The sequence below is a fragment of the Papio anubis genome, chromosome 17 (assembly GCF_008728515.1).
Source record: "Papio anubis isolate 15944 chromosome 17, Panubis1.0, whole genome shotgun sequence".
NCBI classification, from domain to species: Eukaryota; Metazoa; Chordata; class Mammalia; order Primates; family Cercopithecidae; genus Papio; species Papio anubis.
The window spans coordinates 12,523,773-12,542,512 of NC_044992.1; the positions used below are offsets into that span (position 1 = coordinate 12,523,773).

The 18,740-nt window shown below is 43.6% G+C and overlaps 1 protein-coding gene across 4 annotated transcripts in view; it reads right to left on the reverse strand.

The window, feature by feature from the left end:
- ELAC2 (elaC ribonuclease Z 2) overlaps nt 1-18,493 on the reverse strand; it is a 30,943-nt gene extending 12,450 nt beyond the window's left edge. For 3 of the 4 annotated variants that reach the window (XM_009189702.4, XM_003912363.5, XM_009189701.4), the window contains exons 1-11: nt 18,023-18,493; nt 17,371-17,421; nt 17,161-17,231; nt 16,095-16,159; nt 14,776-14,833; nt 13,541-13,609; nt 12,017-12,136; nt 10,973-11,031; nt 1,283-1,341; nt 1,116-1,188; nt 351-463 (exon numbers count right to left, since the gene is read on the reverse strand). In XM_009189702.4, the coding sequence (XP_009187966.2) occupies nt 351-463; nt 1,116-1,188; nt 1,283-1,341; nt 10,973-11,031; nt 12,017-12,136; nt 13,541-13,609; nt 14,776-14,833; nt 16,095-16,159; nt 17,161-17,231; nt 17,371-17,421; nt 18,023-18,267 (983 nt within the window). In that variant the 5' untranslated portion in view covers nt 18,268-18,493. Of the gene's footprint in view, nt 1-350; nt 464-1,115; nt 1,189-1,282; nt 1,342-10,972; nt 11,032-12,016; nt 12,137-13,540; nt 13,610-14,775; nt 14,834-16,094; nt 16,160-17,160; nt 17,232-17,370; nt 17,422-17,865; nt 17,992-18,022 lie in introns of those variants that run through there. The other variant, XM_009189703.2, reaches the window with a different exon arrangement.
- Nucleotides 18,494-18,740: the final 247 nt, after the last annotated feature.

Here is an 18,740-nt window from a genome sequence, read left to right on the forward strand (position 1 = left end):
TTCAATGCAGGTAATGGAAGAAAATTAATTCAGTTCAAAATAATCTGGGCATTAGTTAGAACTCAAAAAAGTTCTAGAATTTCTTCTAGTATAAGAGCTGTAAGAGTTCTAGCTGAATTTCTAGTCCTCAGTGGTTTCTAGTTTTCAACCTTTTCTAATTTCACTTTGAGGCTGTGTACACCAGAGCCCACCAACTACCAAGAGTGACTTAAGGCAGGAGTCCTGGCCTCTGAACTGTAAACCCAGACAGTGGGCCTTCCCAGAAACACGGCTCTTGCCACAAGATGCCCATGTCGATGCTGGGCTGTGCTTCAGCTCTCACTTCTCCCACCCTAGAGACCCCTCATTACCTCTGAAAGGTGGCATTCTCACAGATGGGTTGAATGAAGCCTTCATCTGGACATTCTACCACCACAAAAGCAGCACCAGGATCTGGAGGAGTACACAGCTCTTCAGCCAAAATCTGCAAAATCAAAAAAGCCCGTCCACTGCGGTCACAGCTCAGGAACCAAACTGAACTGCCTTCAACGCAACTGCTAACATGACATATCCTATCCAGCGGGCTGAGAGGTAAACAAAGCACAAAATCAACTTTACACATCACCATCAACACCCTTCTGGTCTCTTTGTGGATACCTAAATAGGTAACTGTCAGGCTGAGGCACTTCAGGCCTACACTGGCCAGGAAAGGAGGCTTGGCATTAAGGTTTTCTTCAATCTGTGGCCACTGGTCCTCATCTCCTTAGAAGTCAGAGGAAATATCTTGACAAAGAATACGGTGACATTCCTCTGGACCATAAACCCCAGGCCCATCCATATGGGGTCTGTTGTTAGACACTGTCCTGAGCTCAAGTACCAGGGAAAGCATGCACCCTTTAAGGAGGAGGATGACCAGATCCTAAAAGGACAATCTACAAAAATGTTCGAATGCAGCTGTGTTGACATGCGGGACAAACACAGATAAAAGAGGCCATTTTGTCACTTAGCTGAGTGATGTCCAAACTGTTCTATGTCCTTCAAAAGTGGTGTCTGTAGGGCCTGAAGCAGACAGATCTGCCCAGCATTCCGGACCCTACCTGTAACTGCTGAATCATCAAGAAAACCAGGCGTCTCACCTCTCTTCCCTCATGAGTGATGCTTTTCCCCTCCTTGACAGCAGCAATGATGGGAGCAATGGCAGCCGTCCCACTGAAATGAAGAGGCACGGCCTCCGTGAAATGGGATTTCCTTAAGTGGAAAGGTGTACCCAGGGGGTCCCAGGAAGCCTCGCCCCCACACTCACACTGGAAGGCCCAGCTCCTTTGCTTTGAGCACCAGGAAGCTTCCTCTCTTTAAGTGAAGCTGCAGCAAAGAGAACATAAATGTGATTTTAGTGGCTAATGAAGAAGTTTGGTTTTAATCAATTTTTTTAGAAGTGTATTTTTCCAGATTAAAAAAAAGTAACGCTGGCCGGGCGCAGTGGCTCACGCCTGTAATTCCAGTACTTTCAGAGGCTGAGGCGGGAGGATCACCTGAGGAGTTTGAGACCAGCCTGACCAACATGGAGAAACCCTGTCACTACTAAAAATACAAAATTGGCCAGGCATGATGGTGCATGCCTGTAATCCCAGCAACTCAGGAGGCTGAGGCAGGAGAATCACTTGAACCCCGGAGGCGGAGGTTGCAGTGAGCCAAGATCGCGCCATTGCACTCCAGCCTGGGCAACAAAAGCGAAAGTCCATCTCAAAAAAATAAAAAATAAAATAATATTATTTGCTTACAATTCATTAAAACACCTTTATTGCTTTCAGAAGGTATACTATATTCTGAAGAAGTCATTTATTGTCAAATGCTTTAGTACTAAAAGCCAAAATGACTTAAATCAGTGTTTTATTTCCCAGCATTAACTCATTATAAATTTAATAAAATGTAATTCAATATGAAAGTTAATAAATATCCTTCAAGTATCATCGAGGAGAAACACTGTTCTGTCATTCTACATTCCTCCATAGCTAAAGGAATGTCACCAGGGCACTGCCTAACACAGCAACCAGCAAGCAAATTGCCATGTAACATAATATTTCAATGACAGTGATAGGCTAACAAAAGGATGGATGATTTTATTTGTCTTGTATTTTTCAATTATTTGGCAATATAACGTCACTGCTTTTATCTTGGAGAAAAATTACAATAAAAAATCCCTAATAGGCCAGGCACAGCAGCTCATGCCTGTAATCTCAGCACTTTGGGAAGCCGAGGCGGGTAGATCATGAGGTCAGGAGATTAAGACCGTCCTGGCTAAGGCGGTGAAACCCCGTCTCTACTAAAAATACAAAAAATTAGCCAGGCGTGGTGGCATGCGCCTATAGTCCCAGCTACTTGGGAGGCTGAGGCAGGAACCCAGCAGGCGGAGCTTGTAGTGAGCCGAGATCGCGCCACTGCACTCCAGCCTGGGCGACGGAGACTCTGTCTCAAAAAAAGAAAAAAAAAAACCCGTAATATATTATTATTTTAGAAAGGCAAACAATAATTCTATCAGAAAATGTCATAATCATTTTATAGGAAAAAAAAATTTTTCACACACAGTAACAGAAAAAAGTCAGAAATGACATGTAGGCCTTTGAGTGCCGAATGACATTTGATTTTCATTTTCTCCTTTAAATCTTCATCAACTGAGACGCAAACTACTCTGACAGCTTTGAAGAGAGCAGTGGATCTCCCAACACGGAGGTTTTCGAGATCTGAGAAGGGACAGACTGCCTGCTCAAGTGGGTCCCCTGGACCCCTGAGTAGCCTAACTGGGAGACATCCCGCACTAGCAGTCTGACACTTGACACTCCCTCACAGGGTGGAGCACACCCCCGAGAGGAAGCCTCCAAAGCAAGAATCAGACAGATACACTGTTCAGCAATATTCTGACTTCTGCAGCCTCTGCTGCTGATACCCAGGCAAACAGGGTCTGGAGGGACCTCAAGCACCAACAGACCTACATTGAGGACCTGACCGTTAAAGGAAAACTATCAAACAGGAAGGACATCCACACCAAAACCCCATCAGTACATCACCATCATCATCAAAGACCACAGGCAGTAAACCATAAAGATGGGGAAAAAGCAGGGCAGAAAAGCTGAAATACAAAAATAAGAGCTGCAAGATCTCCCCGCAAAGGAGCCGCGCATTTCACTCAGCAACGATCAAAGCTTAATGAGAATGACTTTGACAAGATGAGAGAAGAAGGTTTAGTCCATCAAACTTCAGAGCTAAAGGATAAATTACATACCCAGCTTAAAGAAACTAAAATCTTGAAAAACAGTGGAAGAATCTGATGGCTAGAGTACTAATGCAGAGAAGGTCATAAACGAAATGAAAGAGATGAAAACCATGACATCGAGAAATACGCGGATAAATGCACAAGCTTCAGCAACCTGATCAACTGGAAGAAAGAGTATCAGCTTATTGAGGATCAAAATGAACGAAATGAAGCTTTAGAAGAGAACCAAAAGAAAAAAGAAGAAAAGAAATGAACAAAGCCTGCAAGAAGCATGGGATTATGTAAAAAAGACCAAATCTACGCCTGATTGGGGTGCCTGAAAGTGAGGGGAAAATGGAACCAAGTTGGAAAAACACTTTTCAGGATATCATCCAGGAGAACTTCCTAACCTAGTAGGGCAGGCCAACATTCAAATCCAGGAAATACAGAGAACGCTTACAAAGATACTCCTCGAGAAGAGCAACTCCAAGACACATACACTGCCAGATTCACCAAAGTTGAAATGAAAGGAAAAATCTTAAGGGCAGCCAGAGAGAAAGGGCGGTTACCCACAAAGGGGAAGCCCATCAGACTACCAGATCTCTCGGCAGAACTCTGCCAGAAGAGTAAATAACATTCAACATTCTTAAAGAAAGAATTTCTTCAACCCAGAATTTACATCCAGCCAAACTAAGTTTCATATGAAGGCAAATAAAATCCTTTACAGATAAGCAAATGCTTAGAGATTTTCTCAATTCACTCAGGCCTCTCCTTACAAGAGACCCTGAAGGAAGCACTAAACATGGAAAAGGAACAACCGTACCAGCCATTGCAAAACCATGCCAAAATGTAAAGACCCATTTAGGCTAGGAAGAAACTGCATCAACTAACGAGCAAAATAACCAGTTAATACTCATAATGGCAGGATCAAGTTCACACATAACAATCTTAACCTTAAAATGTAAATGGACTAAATGCTCCAATTAAAAGACACAGACTGGCAAACTGATAAAGAGTCACATCAAATTGCTGTATTCAGGAGACCCATCTCACATGCAGAGACATACATAGGCTCAAAATAAAGGGATGGAGGAAGATTTACTGCCAAATGGAGAACAAAAAAAGCAGGGGTTGCAACTTGGGGTTCCCCTGATAAAACAGACTTTAAACCATCAAAGATCAAAAGAGACAAAGAAGGCCATTACATAATGGTAAAAGGATCAATTCAACAGAAGAGCTAACTATCCTAAATATATATGCACCCAATACAAGAGCAATCTTAGGATTCATAAAGCAAAGTCCTTAGAGACTTACAAGAGACTTAGACTCCTACAATAATAATAATGGGAGACTTCAACACTCCACTGTCAACATTGTACAGATCAACGAGACAGAAAGTTAACAAGGATATCCAGGGATTGAACTCAGCTCTGCAGCAAGCAGACCTAATAGACATCTATAGAACTTCAATCCCAAATCAACAGAACATACATTCTTCCCAGCACCACATCACACCTCTATTCCAAAAACTGACCAACCAATTGGAAGTAAAGCACTCCTCAGCAAATACAAGAACAGAAATTATAACAAACTGTCTCTGTGACCACAGTGCAATCAAACGAACTCAGGACTAAGAAACTCAATCAAACCGCCAACTACATGGAAATCCGGGAACAACCTGCTCCTGAATGACTACTGGCACATCACTCTAAATGAAGGCAGAAATAAAGATGTTCTTGAAACCAATGAGAACAAAGATAAACATACCTCAGAATCTCTGGGACACATTTAAAGGTGCAGAGGGAAATTTATAGCAACAAATGCCCACAAGAGAAAGCTGGAAAGATCTAAAATTGACACTCTAACATCAGCGCAATTAAAAGAACTAGAGAAGCAAGAGCAAACGCATTCAAAAAGCTAGCAGAAGGCAAGAAATAACTAAGATCAGAGCAGAACTGAAGGATAGAGACAAAACCCTCTAAAAAATCAACAATGAATCCAGGAGTTGGTTTTTGAAAAGATCAACAAAATTGACAGACCGCTAGCAAGACTAATAAAGAAGAAAAGAGAGAAGAATCAAATTGACGCAATAAAAAATGATAAAGGGATATCACCACCGACCCCACAGAAATAGAAACTACCATCAGAGAATACTATAAACACTTCTATGCAAATAAACTAGAAAAATCTAGAAGAAATGGATACCGACACTTACACTCTTTCCAAGACTAAACTAGGAAGAAGTTGAATCCCCTGAATAGACCAATAGCAGGCTCTGAAATTGAGGCACACTAATAGCCTACCAACCAAAAAAAGTCCAGGACCAGATGGATTCACAGCTGAATTCTACCAGAGGCATAAGGAGGAGCTGGTACCATTCCTTCTGAAACTATTCCAATCAATAGAAAAAGAGGGAATCCTCCCTAACTCATTTTATGAGGCCAACATCATCCTGATACCAAAGTCTGGCAGAGACACAATTGAAAAAGAGAATTTTAGACCAATATCCCTGATGAACATCGGCAAAAATCTCAATAAAATACTGGCAAACCAGATTCAGCAGCACATCAAAAGCTATCCACCACGACAAGTGTGGGCTTCATCCCTAGATGCAAGGCTGGTCTAACATTCAAATCAATAAACATAATCCAGCATATAAACAGAACCAAAGACAAGAACCACATGATTATCTCAATAGATGCAGAAAGGCTTTTGACAAAATTCAGCCCTTCATGCTAAAAACGCCAATAAATTCGTATTGATGGAACGACTAAAATCATAAGAGCTATTTAGACAAACCCACAGCCAATATCATACTGAATGGGCAAAAAACTGGAAAAATTTCTTTGAAACTGGCACAAGACAGGGATGCCCTCTCTCACCACCTCATTCAACATAGTAAGTTGGAAGTTCTGGATAAAGCAATCAGGCAAGAGAAAGAAATCAAGTGTATTCATTAGGAAAAGAAGAAGTCAAATTGTCACCTTTGCAGATGACATGATTGTATATTTAGAAACCCCATTGTCTCAGCCCAAAATCTCCTTAAGCTGATAAGCAACTTTAGCAAAGTCTCAGGATACAAAACTAATGTGCAAAAAATCACAAGCATTCTTATACACCAGTAACAGATAAACAGAGAACCAAATCATGAATGAACTTCCATTCACAATTGCTTCAAAGAGAATAAAAATACCTAGAATCCAACTTACAAGGGATGTAAAGGACCCTTCAAGGAGAACTACAAACCACTGCTCAGTGAAATAAAAGAGGACACAAAACAAATTGGAAGAACATACCATGCTCATGGATAGGAAGAATCAGACAGGAAAATGGCCATACTGCTCCAAGGTTATTTATAGATTCAATGCCATCCCCATCAAGCTACCAATGAGTCACAGAATTGGAAAAACTGCTTTTAAAGTTCATATGGAACCAAAAAGACCCCTCAAGATCTCCAAGACAATCCTAAGTCAAAAGAACAAAGCTGAGGCATCACTACCTGACTTCAACTATACTACAAGGCTACAGTAACCAAAACAGCATGGCAATTTAAAAATTTCAAACAGATATAGACCAACGGAACAGAACAGAGTCCTCAGAAATAATACCACACATCTACAGCCATCTGATCTTTGACAAAACCTGAGAGAAATGGGGAAAGGATTCCCTATTTAATAAATGATGCTGGGAAAAGTATAGCCATAAGTAGAAAGCTGAAACTGATCCTTTCTCTACCCTTATATGAAAAATTAATTCAAGATGGATTAGAGACTTAAATGTTAGACCTAATACCATAAAACTCAGAGGAAACCTAGGTAGTACCATTCAGACATAGGCATGGGCAAAGACTCATGTCTAAAACACCAAAAAGCAACGGCAGCAAAAGCCAAAATTGACAAATGGGATCTCATTAAGCTTTCAAAGAGCTTCTGCACAGCAAAAGAAACTACCATCAGAGTGAACAGGCAATCCCACACAGAATGGGAGAAAATTTTGCAATCTACTCTCATCTGAGAAAGGCTAATATCCAGAACCTACAAAGAACTCCAAAACAACTTATAAGAAACAACAACCCCATCAAAAAGTGGGCAAAGATATGAACAGACATTTCTCAAAAGAAGCATTATCCATACAGCCAACAGACACATGAAAAAATGCTCATCATCACTGGCCATCAGAGAAATGCAAATCAAAACCACAATGAGATACCATCTCACCAGTTAGAATGGCTTATCATTAAAAAGTCAGGGAACAACAGGTGCTGGAGAGGATGTGGAGAAACATAAACACTTTTTACACCTGTTGGTGGGATTGTAAACTAGTTCAACCATTATGGAAAACAGCATGGCTATCTCCTCAAGGATCTAGAACTAGATGTACCATATGACCTTGTAGCCATCCCATTACTGGGATATACCCAAAGGATTATAAATCATGCCAAGGCTATAAAGACACATGCACACGATGTTTATTGTGGCACTATTCACAATAGCAAAGACTTGGAATCAACCCAAATGTCCATCAGTGACAGACTGGATTAAGGAAAAAATGTGGCACATATACACCATGGAATACTATGCAGCCATAAAAGGATGAGTTTGTGTCCTTTGTAGGACATGGATGCAGCTAAACCATCATCTTAGCAAACTATCAAGAACAGAAAACCAAACAATCGCGATGTTCTCACCATAGTGGGAACTGAACAATGAGATCACTTGGACTCGAAGGGGAACATCACACACCGGGCCTATCATGGGGAGGGGGCAGGGGGAGGGATTGCATGGGGAGTTATAATTCGATGTAAACACCATTACGGTGCTGACGAAGATGGTGCAGCAATAAGCAACATGGCACAAGTATACATATGTAACAAACCCGCATCGCTATGCACATGTACCCTAGAACTTAAAGTATAATAATAATAAAAAATAAATTTAAAAAAATAAATAAAAATAAAAAAATAAAAAATAAAAAAAAATAAATCTTCATCAACTATGTGCATCTTCTTTTAACTCCCTGAAGTTAAAAAGTTACTCATGGCCGGGCGTGGTGGCTCACGCCTGTAATCCCAGCACTTTGGGAGGTCCAGGCTGGCAGATCACCTAAGGTGAGAAGTTTGAGACCAGACTGGCCAACATGGCGAAACTCTGTCTCTACTAAAAATACAAAAAAAATTAGCTGGGCGTAGTGGCAAGCACCTGTAATCCCAGCTACTTGGGAGGCTGACTAGGGAGAATCGCTTGAACCTGGAAGGTGGTGGTTGCAGTGAGCCAAGATCGTGCCACCGCACTCCAGCCTGGGCGACAGAGCGAGACTCCACCTCAAAACAAAACAAAACAAAACAAAAAAAAGGCTGGGCGTGGTGGCTCATGCCTGTAATCCCAGCACTTTGGGAGGCCAAGGCAGGCAGATCAGGACGTCAAGAGATCCAGACCATCCTGGCCAACATGGTGAAACCTTGTCTCTACTAAAAAAATACAAAAATTAGCTGGGCGTGGTGGTGTGCTCCTGTAGTCCCAGCTACTCGGGAGGCTGAGGCAGGAGAACTGCTTGACCCCGGGAGGCAGAGGTTGCAGTGAGCCAAGATCACACCACTGCACTCCAGCCTGGGCGACAGAGCAAGACTCCGTCTCAAAAAATGAAAAAAAAAAAAAGAAAGAAAAAAAAAGGTACTTGCAGACTTAAGGCAGGGAAACCCATCTCCCTAGAGCTGAACTCAACCCATGGAGATATGTTCCTCTCTGAGGAATGCAGATATTTGGAAGGCTGCTGAGAGCCAGAACGCAGCCAACAATGCCCCAACAGTGCACCAGCTGCCTAAAGCCAGGGTCTTCCATCAGATGAGTTTCTCAGGTCCTCATGCCAAGAGACTCCTGGAACTTGACCTAGCTCAGCTTTATTGCTTTCCAAAACCCCACCTGAGAGCAGCAAATTAATTACAAGAGGGGAAAGGGGTTACGGGCTAATCCAGTGACAGCAGCCCTCAGAAGCAGCAGAAGACAGCGAGGAAGGAGATGGAAAAGCCAGGGTAGGCAGCTGGCAGCCCCCAGGAACGGCTGCCTGATAATAGGGCAACTGCCCGGGTGTGTAAAAGTGAGCTTGTCACTTCTCATCATGCTCACTGTTAGCTATTCAGGAAAAAGGAGGAATATGATTTAAAGATTACCATATAAAACAATTTAAAAAACAGTATAAACATAGATTATCAAAAATATTTTTAAAACTTTAAAAAATGATTTTGCTCTCTAAAACTCAAAAACGTACAAGTAATAAGCCTGTTAACAATAGTACTTATTCAAATAAATCACATTATTCAAATAAATCGACAGAAATGATACCGGCAATGATCTTGCCACTAAAATTACTACTTACTTTCATTATTATTTTCACTTGTAGGTTTTAGAATTTAGATAAAAATTCCAAATATATTTCAAAATCAACATTAAAAAATAATCTAATCCCACAAAAAGGCAATGAAATCTTTTCACATATTTAGACAAATTTGTTGCGAACTGTATTGATAAAATTTTAATGTGTAATTCTATTAAAAATAAGCCACCAGTCGGATCTTACAAACAGCTTATTGTAACAAAAATTTTTAATGGGATCTGACCAATTTCAGAGTTACAGATCTAGGCCTTTGTGAATGCTAGCTAATATTCCAATCAATCTGATGTTAGACCTTAGCTATTGCAGGGGAATGAAATAAAGTACAACAGAGTTAAAACTGACTTCAAATAAAGGCCTGATGGAGTTGAAGGAAAACAAACACAGCTGCCTTCAATAATTTCTGAATTCTAAAAGGACCAATCGTTGGCAAATATAAAAGAATATGGACCAGGCATGGTACTTCACGCCTGTAATCCCAGCACTTTGGGAGGCCAAGGCGGGTGGATCACCTGAGGTCAGGAGTGAGACCAGCTTGGCCAACATAGTGAAACCCCGTCTCTACTAAAAATACAAAAATTAGCTGGGTGTAGTGGCATGCACCTATCATCCTAGGTACTTGGGAGGCTGAGGCAGAAGAATCACTTGAACCCAGGAGGTGGAGGTTGCAGTGAGCCAAGATCATGCCACTGCACACTCCAGCCTGGGTGATGGAGACAGACTCTCAAAAAAAAAAAAAAAAAAAAAAAAAAGTATGGAGGCTGACAGGGCACTGGAAAAAAATTTAAAAGGAAATAAAAGTATGGGGTTATTTTGAGAAACAGGGCATCTAAACTCTGAAACCTACAAGTGATGACAATTATGAAAGGTCAGTAGTGATACTTGTTGCAGGCTCATTGCCAGTATCATTTCTATAGAATTTTTTTTTTTTCTTTGAGATGGAGTCTTGCTCTGTCACCCAGGCTGCAGTGCAATGGTGCAGTCTCAGCTCACTGCAACCTCCTCCTGTGTTCAAGCGATTCTCTTGCCTTGACCTCTCAATTAGCTGGGATTACAGGTGCACACCACCACACCCAGCTAATTTTTGTATTTTTAGTAGAGACAGGGTTTCACCATGTTGGTCAGGCTGGTCTCGAACTCCTGACCTAGTGATCCACCTTCCTTGGCCTCCCAAAGTGCTGGGGTTACAGGCGTGAGCCACTGCACCTGGACTTCCATCAGTTTTTTTGAAGATCTGCTATCTCTTCTTGTCTCAGGTAACAGGAGCAGCTACCCTCAAATTATTGAAAAAGTGCACACCAGAGTTTGCTGACCAAGCCCCCAGTCATGTACAGCCCTCGAGAAAAGCTCCCTTACCTTACAGATGAAAGCTACGACCAGGGAAGGGTCCCTTACCCCTCTTCTCTGGCTAACACCTGAAGAAAAACACATTTAATTATCACAAGGTAAATGTGAAAGTTGTCAAGACATCACAAACTGATTACGACCTGATACCTAATTTCACCTCGCATAAAAATTAAATGGACACTACTGTCCCAATACAAAGGCTGAAGACACTAATACACTCAAGAAGACTTTTCTCCCCCTACTTATGCGGAGGTTTTTTGGGTAAATGAAAAACACAAAACTCTTGCCAGAAAAGCTTTAGAATGGCAAGTGAAATTTTTTTTAAATGACACATTTCACCTAGGACTGCAGAAGAGAGAGAAAAACATATTGTAATGTGCTTTATAACGCATATAACGTGAAATAACACAAAAGTTCAAAGGCCTGCAGAGAAAATGTTGGGATCAGTCTTCACCCAGTGCCATCCAAACAAGGACAGCATATAGGGGTCAGCCAGTTCTCAGTCACTAGATAAGACCTCAGGACAGAAAGAGGAGCTGCCGAGCTTTGCCAACGCTGGTCTTCTATTAAGGACAGCAAACTCCTGAAGCAGCCCAACTCCTGAGTTAATCTAAACTTGGACTTTTAACTCCATTTCCTAGTGGGCTGTCATTCTGGAAGAAGAGGTGCAGATCCTCTCACTGATCTGACTATCTCATTGGCTTTGCAGTTATAGTTTCCACATTAAACAGAAAATTTGCATGAAAGTTACATTAATGAAAAATACAAAACGAATCGTTTGTCAGGCCCTGTTCTCTGGGAAAACAGAACAGTTTTGGGCCTACCCAGACCCTGTGGCCAAAACTGCGGACTGGCTGTTATTAAAGCTCCAGGCTGCCACCTTTACAACAACCCTTCTCATTCCCTCCAAGGGCCAAGTCATAAGCAGCCCAGGAAGAAGTATCTGTTTACACACGTGGCTTTCTTATAATAACGACTCTCTTCAAGCATTACGAGGCAGAGAATTAAGAAAACACGAGCTTTTCCACCACTCTGTTTTGTTTATACTATTACCACGGGGAAGGTGCAGCTCATTCTCATTTGACTCGGAGTCTGAAGATCGCTCTGGACTGAGCCTGCCGAGAGGCCTTTCTGGACTCTGCCATGGTTGGTGCTTTCCACTCCTCTGTTCACCTGGTCAGTACAGACACCACCACATTACACACTGCACAAGGTGAGCGGAGAGTCGAGGCCCAGATGTTTATATGTGGGAATGCCAGAATGCCAATGAAATCAGCACACCTTTTACTATACAGTAGGAAATAACTAGTTAATTTCCTACCTGGTTTCTGGGGTGCACTTACGTCCATTAATCTTTATGTTTCTGCTTAGCTCACAGCCTTGACCATGGTACCAGCTCAACGTGTTATATAAACAGCATGTGAGTTGTAGACATGCGTATTTATTATGACTCCCACTAAAAAACATAGGCCTAAAGGGTACCTATCTCCAGAGGGAGCCTTGTTTTACATTTAGTTAAGGCTCAAGATCAGGGGAAAAAAATTCGCTGCTCTAAGAAGCTAAAGCACAGCTGCAACAATGATGAACATAAGTTCATTCATTGAGGGCTGCCGGGCACTGAAAAAACGATGGTCAGCAAAACTGAGCATGTTAACATCGATCACGCAAGTGACACGTGAAAGTTACCTGTCACATGCAATGGAGCGGAGAACAGGGTGCTAGAAATGAACAAAGGGATGCAACTGAGGCTGGAGGTGGCTACCGCAGGCCTCAGGTGTGAGAAGGCATTTGAGCAGGAGGAGCGAGCCAGTCAATGGGACTGCTGATCAGCCCATCACAGCACTGGCCTAGGAGCACCTGTGCCATTGCTCCAACTCATTCCTCCCCTCCCTGCTACCTTCTGCCTTCAGTCAGCATAAGCCTCATCTCCGCCAGGTTCTGGACTTCTCTGGCCTTTGCTGGGTGCTCTGGTCTGTTACCCATCAGCACTACTTGGTAAGCATCACATGAGTAAGTATTATCAAGGAAATACCTCTACTGCTTGGTACTCTCTTTATATGTAAGTAAAACCAGACAAGAATGTCTTTAGCCAAGCTCAAGGACAAGACTGATTCTTTTCCTAAGCTAAGACCACATCATCTGGCCCCGGTACTTCAGAATTTGTAGGAGCTTCTAACCCCCTTGTAAGTTGCTGTAATCATTATTTATTTTAAAAAATCTATCTGTGCAAACCTCTTCATGATCCTCTCATCAAAAGAGGGTACTTACGCCTGTGGGAAAAAACCTCTAAGCGATGAATGTGCAAACCTAAATGCAATCTATTTACTGAGAGTGCTTGATTATCTAATATTCCAAAGCAAAATCACTAACATTAGGCATGAGTTAGATGTGCTTATCCGTAAGATTATAAGCTCCTTAAGGGCAGGGGCCATACCTTAATTCCTCAGCTGAAGTTTCTAATCATGCTCAGAACACAAAACAGGGTGCCCAAAGCAAGTGTTCAGTTTCTATGTTCACCCATGTTTTCTTTACTCGGACCTACACCCTCCTCCTGGGAAACCTGGCTTTCATACTCACTGTGTATGGGGATCTGGTAAACTGTCATGGTTTCATCCTTGTATTCGGGGGCAGAGTGGGGCCGCACAGCTACAAGAAAAGCACACAACAGCAAAGCGATTGCATCAGTGAAGATGTGTGGGAAGAGTAATTTCCAGGATCACCAACCACTGAGCAACTGAACTGCCTCAGAATTATGGTGGGAATCTGACATGAAAACCAGACTTTCTAAGGAGATTACCATTTTTAGGAAATAAATAGAAGTGTATTTTGGTCAGCCATTTATATTTACTACAGCCAGATGAAAAGACATTACAATCATTGGTGACTATCCGTTAAAAATGTAAAAACAAGAAACCAGTACTCGACTTTCAGAGGCCCAAGTTAACAAACAGAATTGTGAAGCCAGGGAACCCATCATCTCAACCAGAAGAGCTGATGTATATTTTGAAAAAAAGTATTAGTGTTTCTATAAAAGAGGAGTATTAACAAGCCACAGATGCACACCAGTGCCAGGACAAGGGCCCTGCTAGCATCCTCAGTGAGGCCTCTTCCCATCAAGAGTCTTCCCATCCGCTACACAGCTGGAGCTGCGTTTCAATGTACAAAGCTGGCCATAAAACCTTTAGGAGCCCCTCGTCACCCCTGCCCCCAACTCAAAGCAACTCAACGATGAGAAGCACCTCTGGAACTGAGGCAGAGCCCTGCTGTCTGGATGGAGAATGCTACCCAGCATGTACACAGGCATGCATCGGCTGTTTAATCACTGCTGCCGACCTGGCCCCTATTTTTGCAGCATGAGGTGGGAGCACAGAAAATGTCACTATTTAGAAAACACATCTCCAGCCAGGCGTGGTAGCTCACTTTCTCACTTTGGGAGGCTGCGGTGGGCAGACCACAAGGTCAAGAGATCGAGACCATCCTGGCCAACATGGGGAAACCCCGTCTCTACTAAAAATACAAAAAATTAGCTGGGCGTGATGGTGCGCGCCTGTAGTCCCAGCTACTCAGGAGGCTGAGGCGGGAGAATCCCTTGAACTCAGGAGGTGAAGGGTGCAGTGAGCTGAGATCGCGCCACTGCACTCCAGCCTGGTGAGAGAGCGAGACTCCATCTATTAAAAAAAAAAAAAAAAAAATCTCACGGTGGTGAAGCATTTGATTTTGAGATTTAATGTTGATTTTTTAATGGATTCTAATTTGAGAGGTCAGGGTATATATGAGTTAGAAATACCAGATAATGACTCACAAAGACATACCCAGTTCTATTCCTTTCAATGGACCAGAAAATATTTTGATTGCTTCGAGGTATTTTTCCTAATGAAAAACAAAGAAATGAGCAGTTATGGCTGAACAAATGTAGAACACAGCAACTATTCAAGTATTTAAAGGTTACCAATAGGTATCAACATAAAACAAAGCTTAGTAAGTATTTTGAACATCATTTACTACAAATATTTACTGAGTATCCATTATGTCAGATGCCAAGGACACAGCAGGAAAAAGAGATGGAGTCCTTGCTCTAATCATGCCAGTGGAGGAGACAAAATGAAACATGATAACACAAACAGCTTAGTGGCATTATGCTAAGTGCTCTGCAAGGAAAATGAAAAATACAGAGGGCCGGGATCCAACTTGTCTGGAGAAGGAGACAGTTCTGGAGTAAATGACCCTCTAGCTGAGCCCTGAAAGTTCAGTAACAACACAGGCAGCAATTAGAAGAGGCAGAGGGAACTTGTGGAAGGGCGAAAGTCCTGAAGAAGACAGTTAGAGGGGTGTAAGAGTCAGCCCATGCAGCTACAGCTCAGCGATGGGTACAGATGGAAGTAAGGGTAGGGGCTGGGGCCTACAGGACTTATAGGCCATATCAAGGTGTTTTGGATCGTATTGCAATGGGGAGCCCATGAAAGGCTTTAGGGTGGCAAGTGAAACACCACTTTTCTGTCTTAATGTGACCTCTCTGGCTGCTGTGTGGCAGATGGATTACAGGAAGACGAGAATGGATATGGGAGGCTACTGTAGTTTACAGATGCAGAAAACAGAGATAAGGAAGGCCTCGATAAAGAGACAAATGGATGGATTTCAAACGTTATTTTGGGGAAAGACTTAACAGGTCCTGGTGACTTTTTTCTCAAGAACTGGAAAATGAACTGTTACATTCAACAACACACACACGACTTCCCACGAGTGTAATAAGCTGGTCTGAAAGGTAAGAAGACGTCAGAAATGTACTGAATAAAACAAAAGCTGACCTTTCTTGTGTGCCTACTTGGTGCCAAACAAATCTAATAAAGCGATCTAGTGCTTTATATGGGCTACATCATTTAATCTTTAACAACTCTACGAAACATGATAGTAATTTTACAGATCAATAAACTAAAGCTCAGAAAGGTAAAGTAACTTGTTTAAGGTCATACAGTTAATCAGGCTTTGAACTCATTTTAACCTGAAAGGGGAAGCGTTTCAACGACCAGGTATCTCTGGAGGGCAGAAGACTGATTTGCAAAAAGGAAAACTCTTGTTACTGACATTACAAAAGGAAAGGCTGGTTTTGAAAGACGTGTCAGGAAAGACTCACCAGTTGCGGAGGTCCAGAAAGTACACACTTGGGAAGCCCGGTTTCCTTTAAAGTAAGAATCATTCCTAAAAAGGATGCATAAAATCAGATCTCTCATCAACTTCACCTGTCGTCACTAACAGGAGGAGCCCTCTGTACTAATCCAGCTATCTATCTACATCTCCTCCTTCCAGCTTTGGAAGTATCACCAGGGAAGATGTACAGAGCAGAAGTGATGCCAGCCAGAGGTGTAACAGACATCAAATATTCTTTAAATGCCTCTAGAATAGGCTGAACTGTTACTAGGGTGAAGGAGCAAGGCACCCAGTGTGCAAAATTTAAGGAATCATGAAAGTGAAGGGCGGCACCCTAAATGCCTCACCCTAGTCTCAGTCCTGAGAAGGGAGATTGGTCTAACACTTCACTCCTTCCTGTACATGCCACCAAGCCCACAGAATTTGGATGCAACACAATCCTGACCTTCTAGTTGAGAGACATAAATGACAGGGTAATCTGGACAGTGGGTATGCGTGCGGCTGCCAATGGCGTCTACGGTAAACATATTAACTATAATCACCACCACTAGACTCTCCAGTTTACTGCCACAAATCTCTGGCCCCACCATATTAAAATCTGTTCTTCTGAGTCACAGCTTTTAATGCTCTGTGCTGCAGCTGACTGGGCTGCTATAAAAAGAATTCCAGCCCAGGTGCGGTGGCTCATGCCTATAATCCCAGCACTTTGGGAGGCCAAGGCAGGAGGATTGCTTGAACCCAGAAGTTTGAGACCAGCCTGGGCAACATGGCAAAACGCAGTCGCTACAAAAAATACAAAAAAAATTAGCCAGGTGTGGTGGGGCGGGCCTGTGGTCCCAGCGATTTGGGAGGCTGAGGTGAGGGGATCACCTGAGCCCAGGAGGCAGAGGTTGCAGTGAGCCAAGATCACGCCACTGACAAAAAAAAAAAAAAAAAAAAAAAAAAAAAAAAGTCTAGCTGCCCACCCCACCCCAGACGCGGAAAACCGGTCAAGCAGGTTAAATTCCCGGAGACTTCCCACCAGCCTCTGACACTGCAAAGAATATACTCACCACTTAAGCCACCAACATTAGACCAGTGCATTCGAGTCAGGAATATGTTGTCCAGGCGAGCAACTTTCAACCTAAGAATGAGAAAACATTTAAACAGGATAACATGAACAGAACAAGGACCACTTTTGCTATAAAAAAACAACTGGCCTCTCATTTCAGCTTTCAAGCCCCGTAATCAACTCCCCCTCCAAAAGCAAGAGACTGACTCACTTGTGCTCCTGCATGAGTCTCTGAACGCCTTCTCCACAGTTGAAGAGGTATCTACAAGACAAACATTACACAAGACATTCAGAAGGTTTTATTCTGTAAACTGACACCAATTAGTTGCTTTATGGTAGACGCTGAAAAAAAAAACAAAAAAGAAAAAAAAATTAAAAGTCCATGTTGGACTACCGAACCACATTTCTGCTATTAGGATGGTGGGTTTTGAGTCCTCCACAGGAGTGGTGGAGGGGAGTGGGGGCCCGTGTGTGTGGGTGCTGGGACAAAACGGGTTCTTTCCCCATCACTGGCTACACACCAGATCTGTCCACTCCACACGCTAACAAAGACCTTGGGGTGCAAGGAAGAGGGTGGAGCTCCGAAAGTGCTGACAGGCACGCCGGGCCCTAGGGCTGGGAAGAGGACGCTCTGACCCAAGTCTGAAGTTCTTCACAGATCCCCAGAAATCACATAGATGCAAAGAATCTGGGATTTCCCACCCACCATAACTTTACGAAGCCCCGCTACAGTGAACCACATTTGTGAAGCAGGGAAGCCGAAGCCCTGGGAGGTGCCCCGATGCTCAGAGGCTGCACCGCACTGAGGGCCCGGCGGGACGGGGCGTGGCTCGTTGAGGGAACCCCAGGCGCGGCGCACTGACCGGTTGAACTCGGAGAAGACGTAGAGCGCGGCGCCCGCGTCCCGGCTGCCCACTGCCACCACCTGCAGGTACACGGTGTTCGCGCCGCCGGAGGACCCCGACGGGCCGCGCTTCTCACGTGTGCGCAGGTGCCGCAGCAGGTCCTTGGGCGGCCGCTGGCGGCGGGCGGGTCCCTGCGATACGGTGCGTCCCTGCGACATGGTGCGTCCAGCCGCGGACCGCAACAGCGAGCAAAGCGCCCACATGCGCCCGTCTTCACTAAAACTAAGAAAAGCCGCCGGTCACCTCAGTCCGCGCGTCCCACGCACCGCCGAGCCGCTCCGCATGGCAGATTCAGCCAATCATCGCGCCGTGCACCGAGCTGCCCGCCTACGCGAGGCTGCTCATCCAATAGAAAGGAGCCTTACTGCTCGGGACTTGTGAATTGTCCAGCGGCCATAGAGTAGAGGAATACTAGAGCGTCTCAAGCGGCCCCGGTCTGTTCCGGTTTCCGGGCCTCCATTTTTTCCGGAAGCTGTTTTTCTCCTGGGGCGGGACTTCCGGAAGCACCGTGTCAGGAAAAGCGTTTCTGTGGAAGGCGGGTCTTAGGAGTTTGGAGTTTTGCTGAGATGGCGCCTGTTCCCACCAGATAAGAGCTGTGCCCTCAGGGCACGTCAGCTCCTTAGAGTTTGAGTTTGAGGTGATTGTAGTGGTTGTGAGGATTAAATGTGAGGAGATC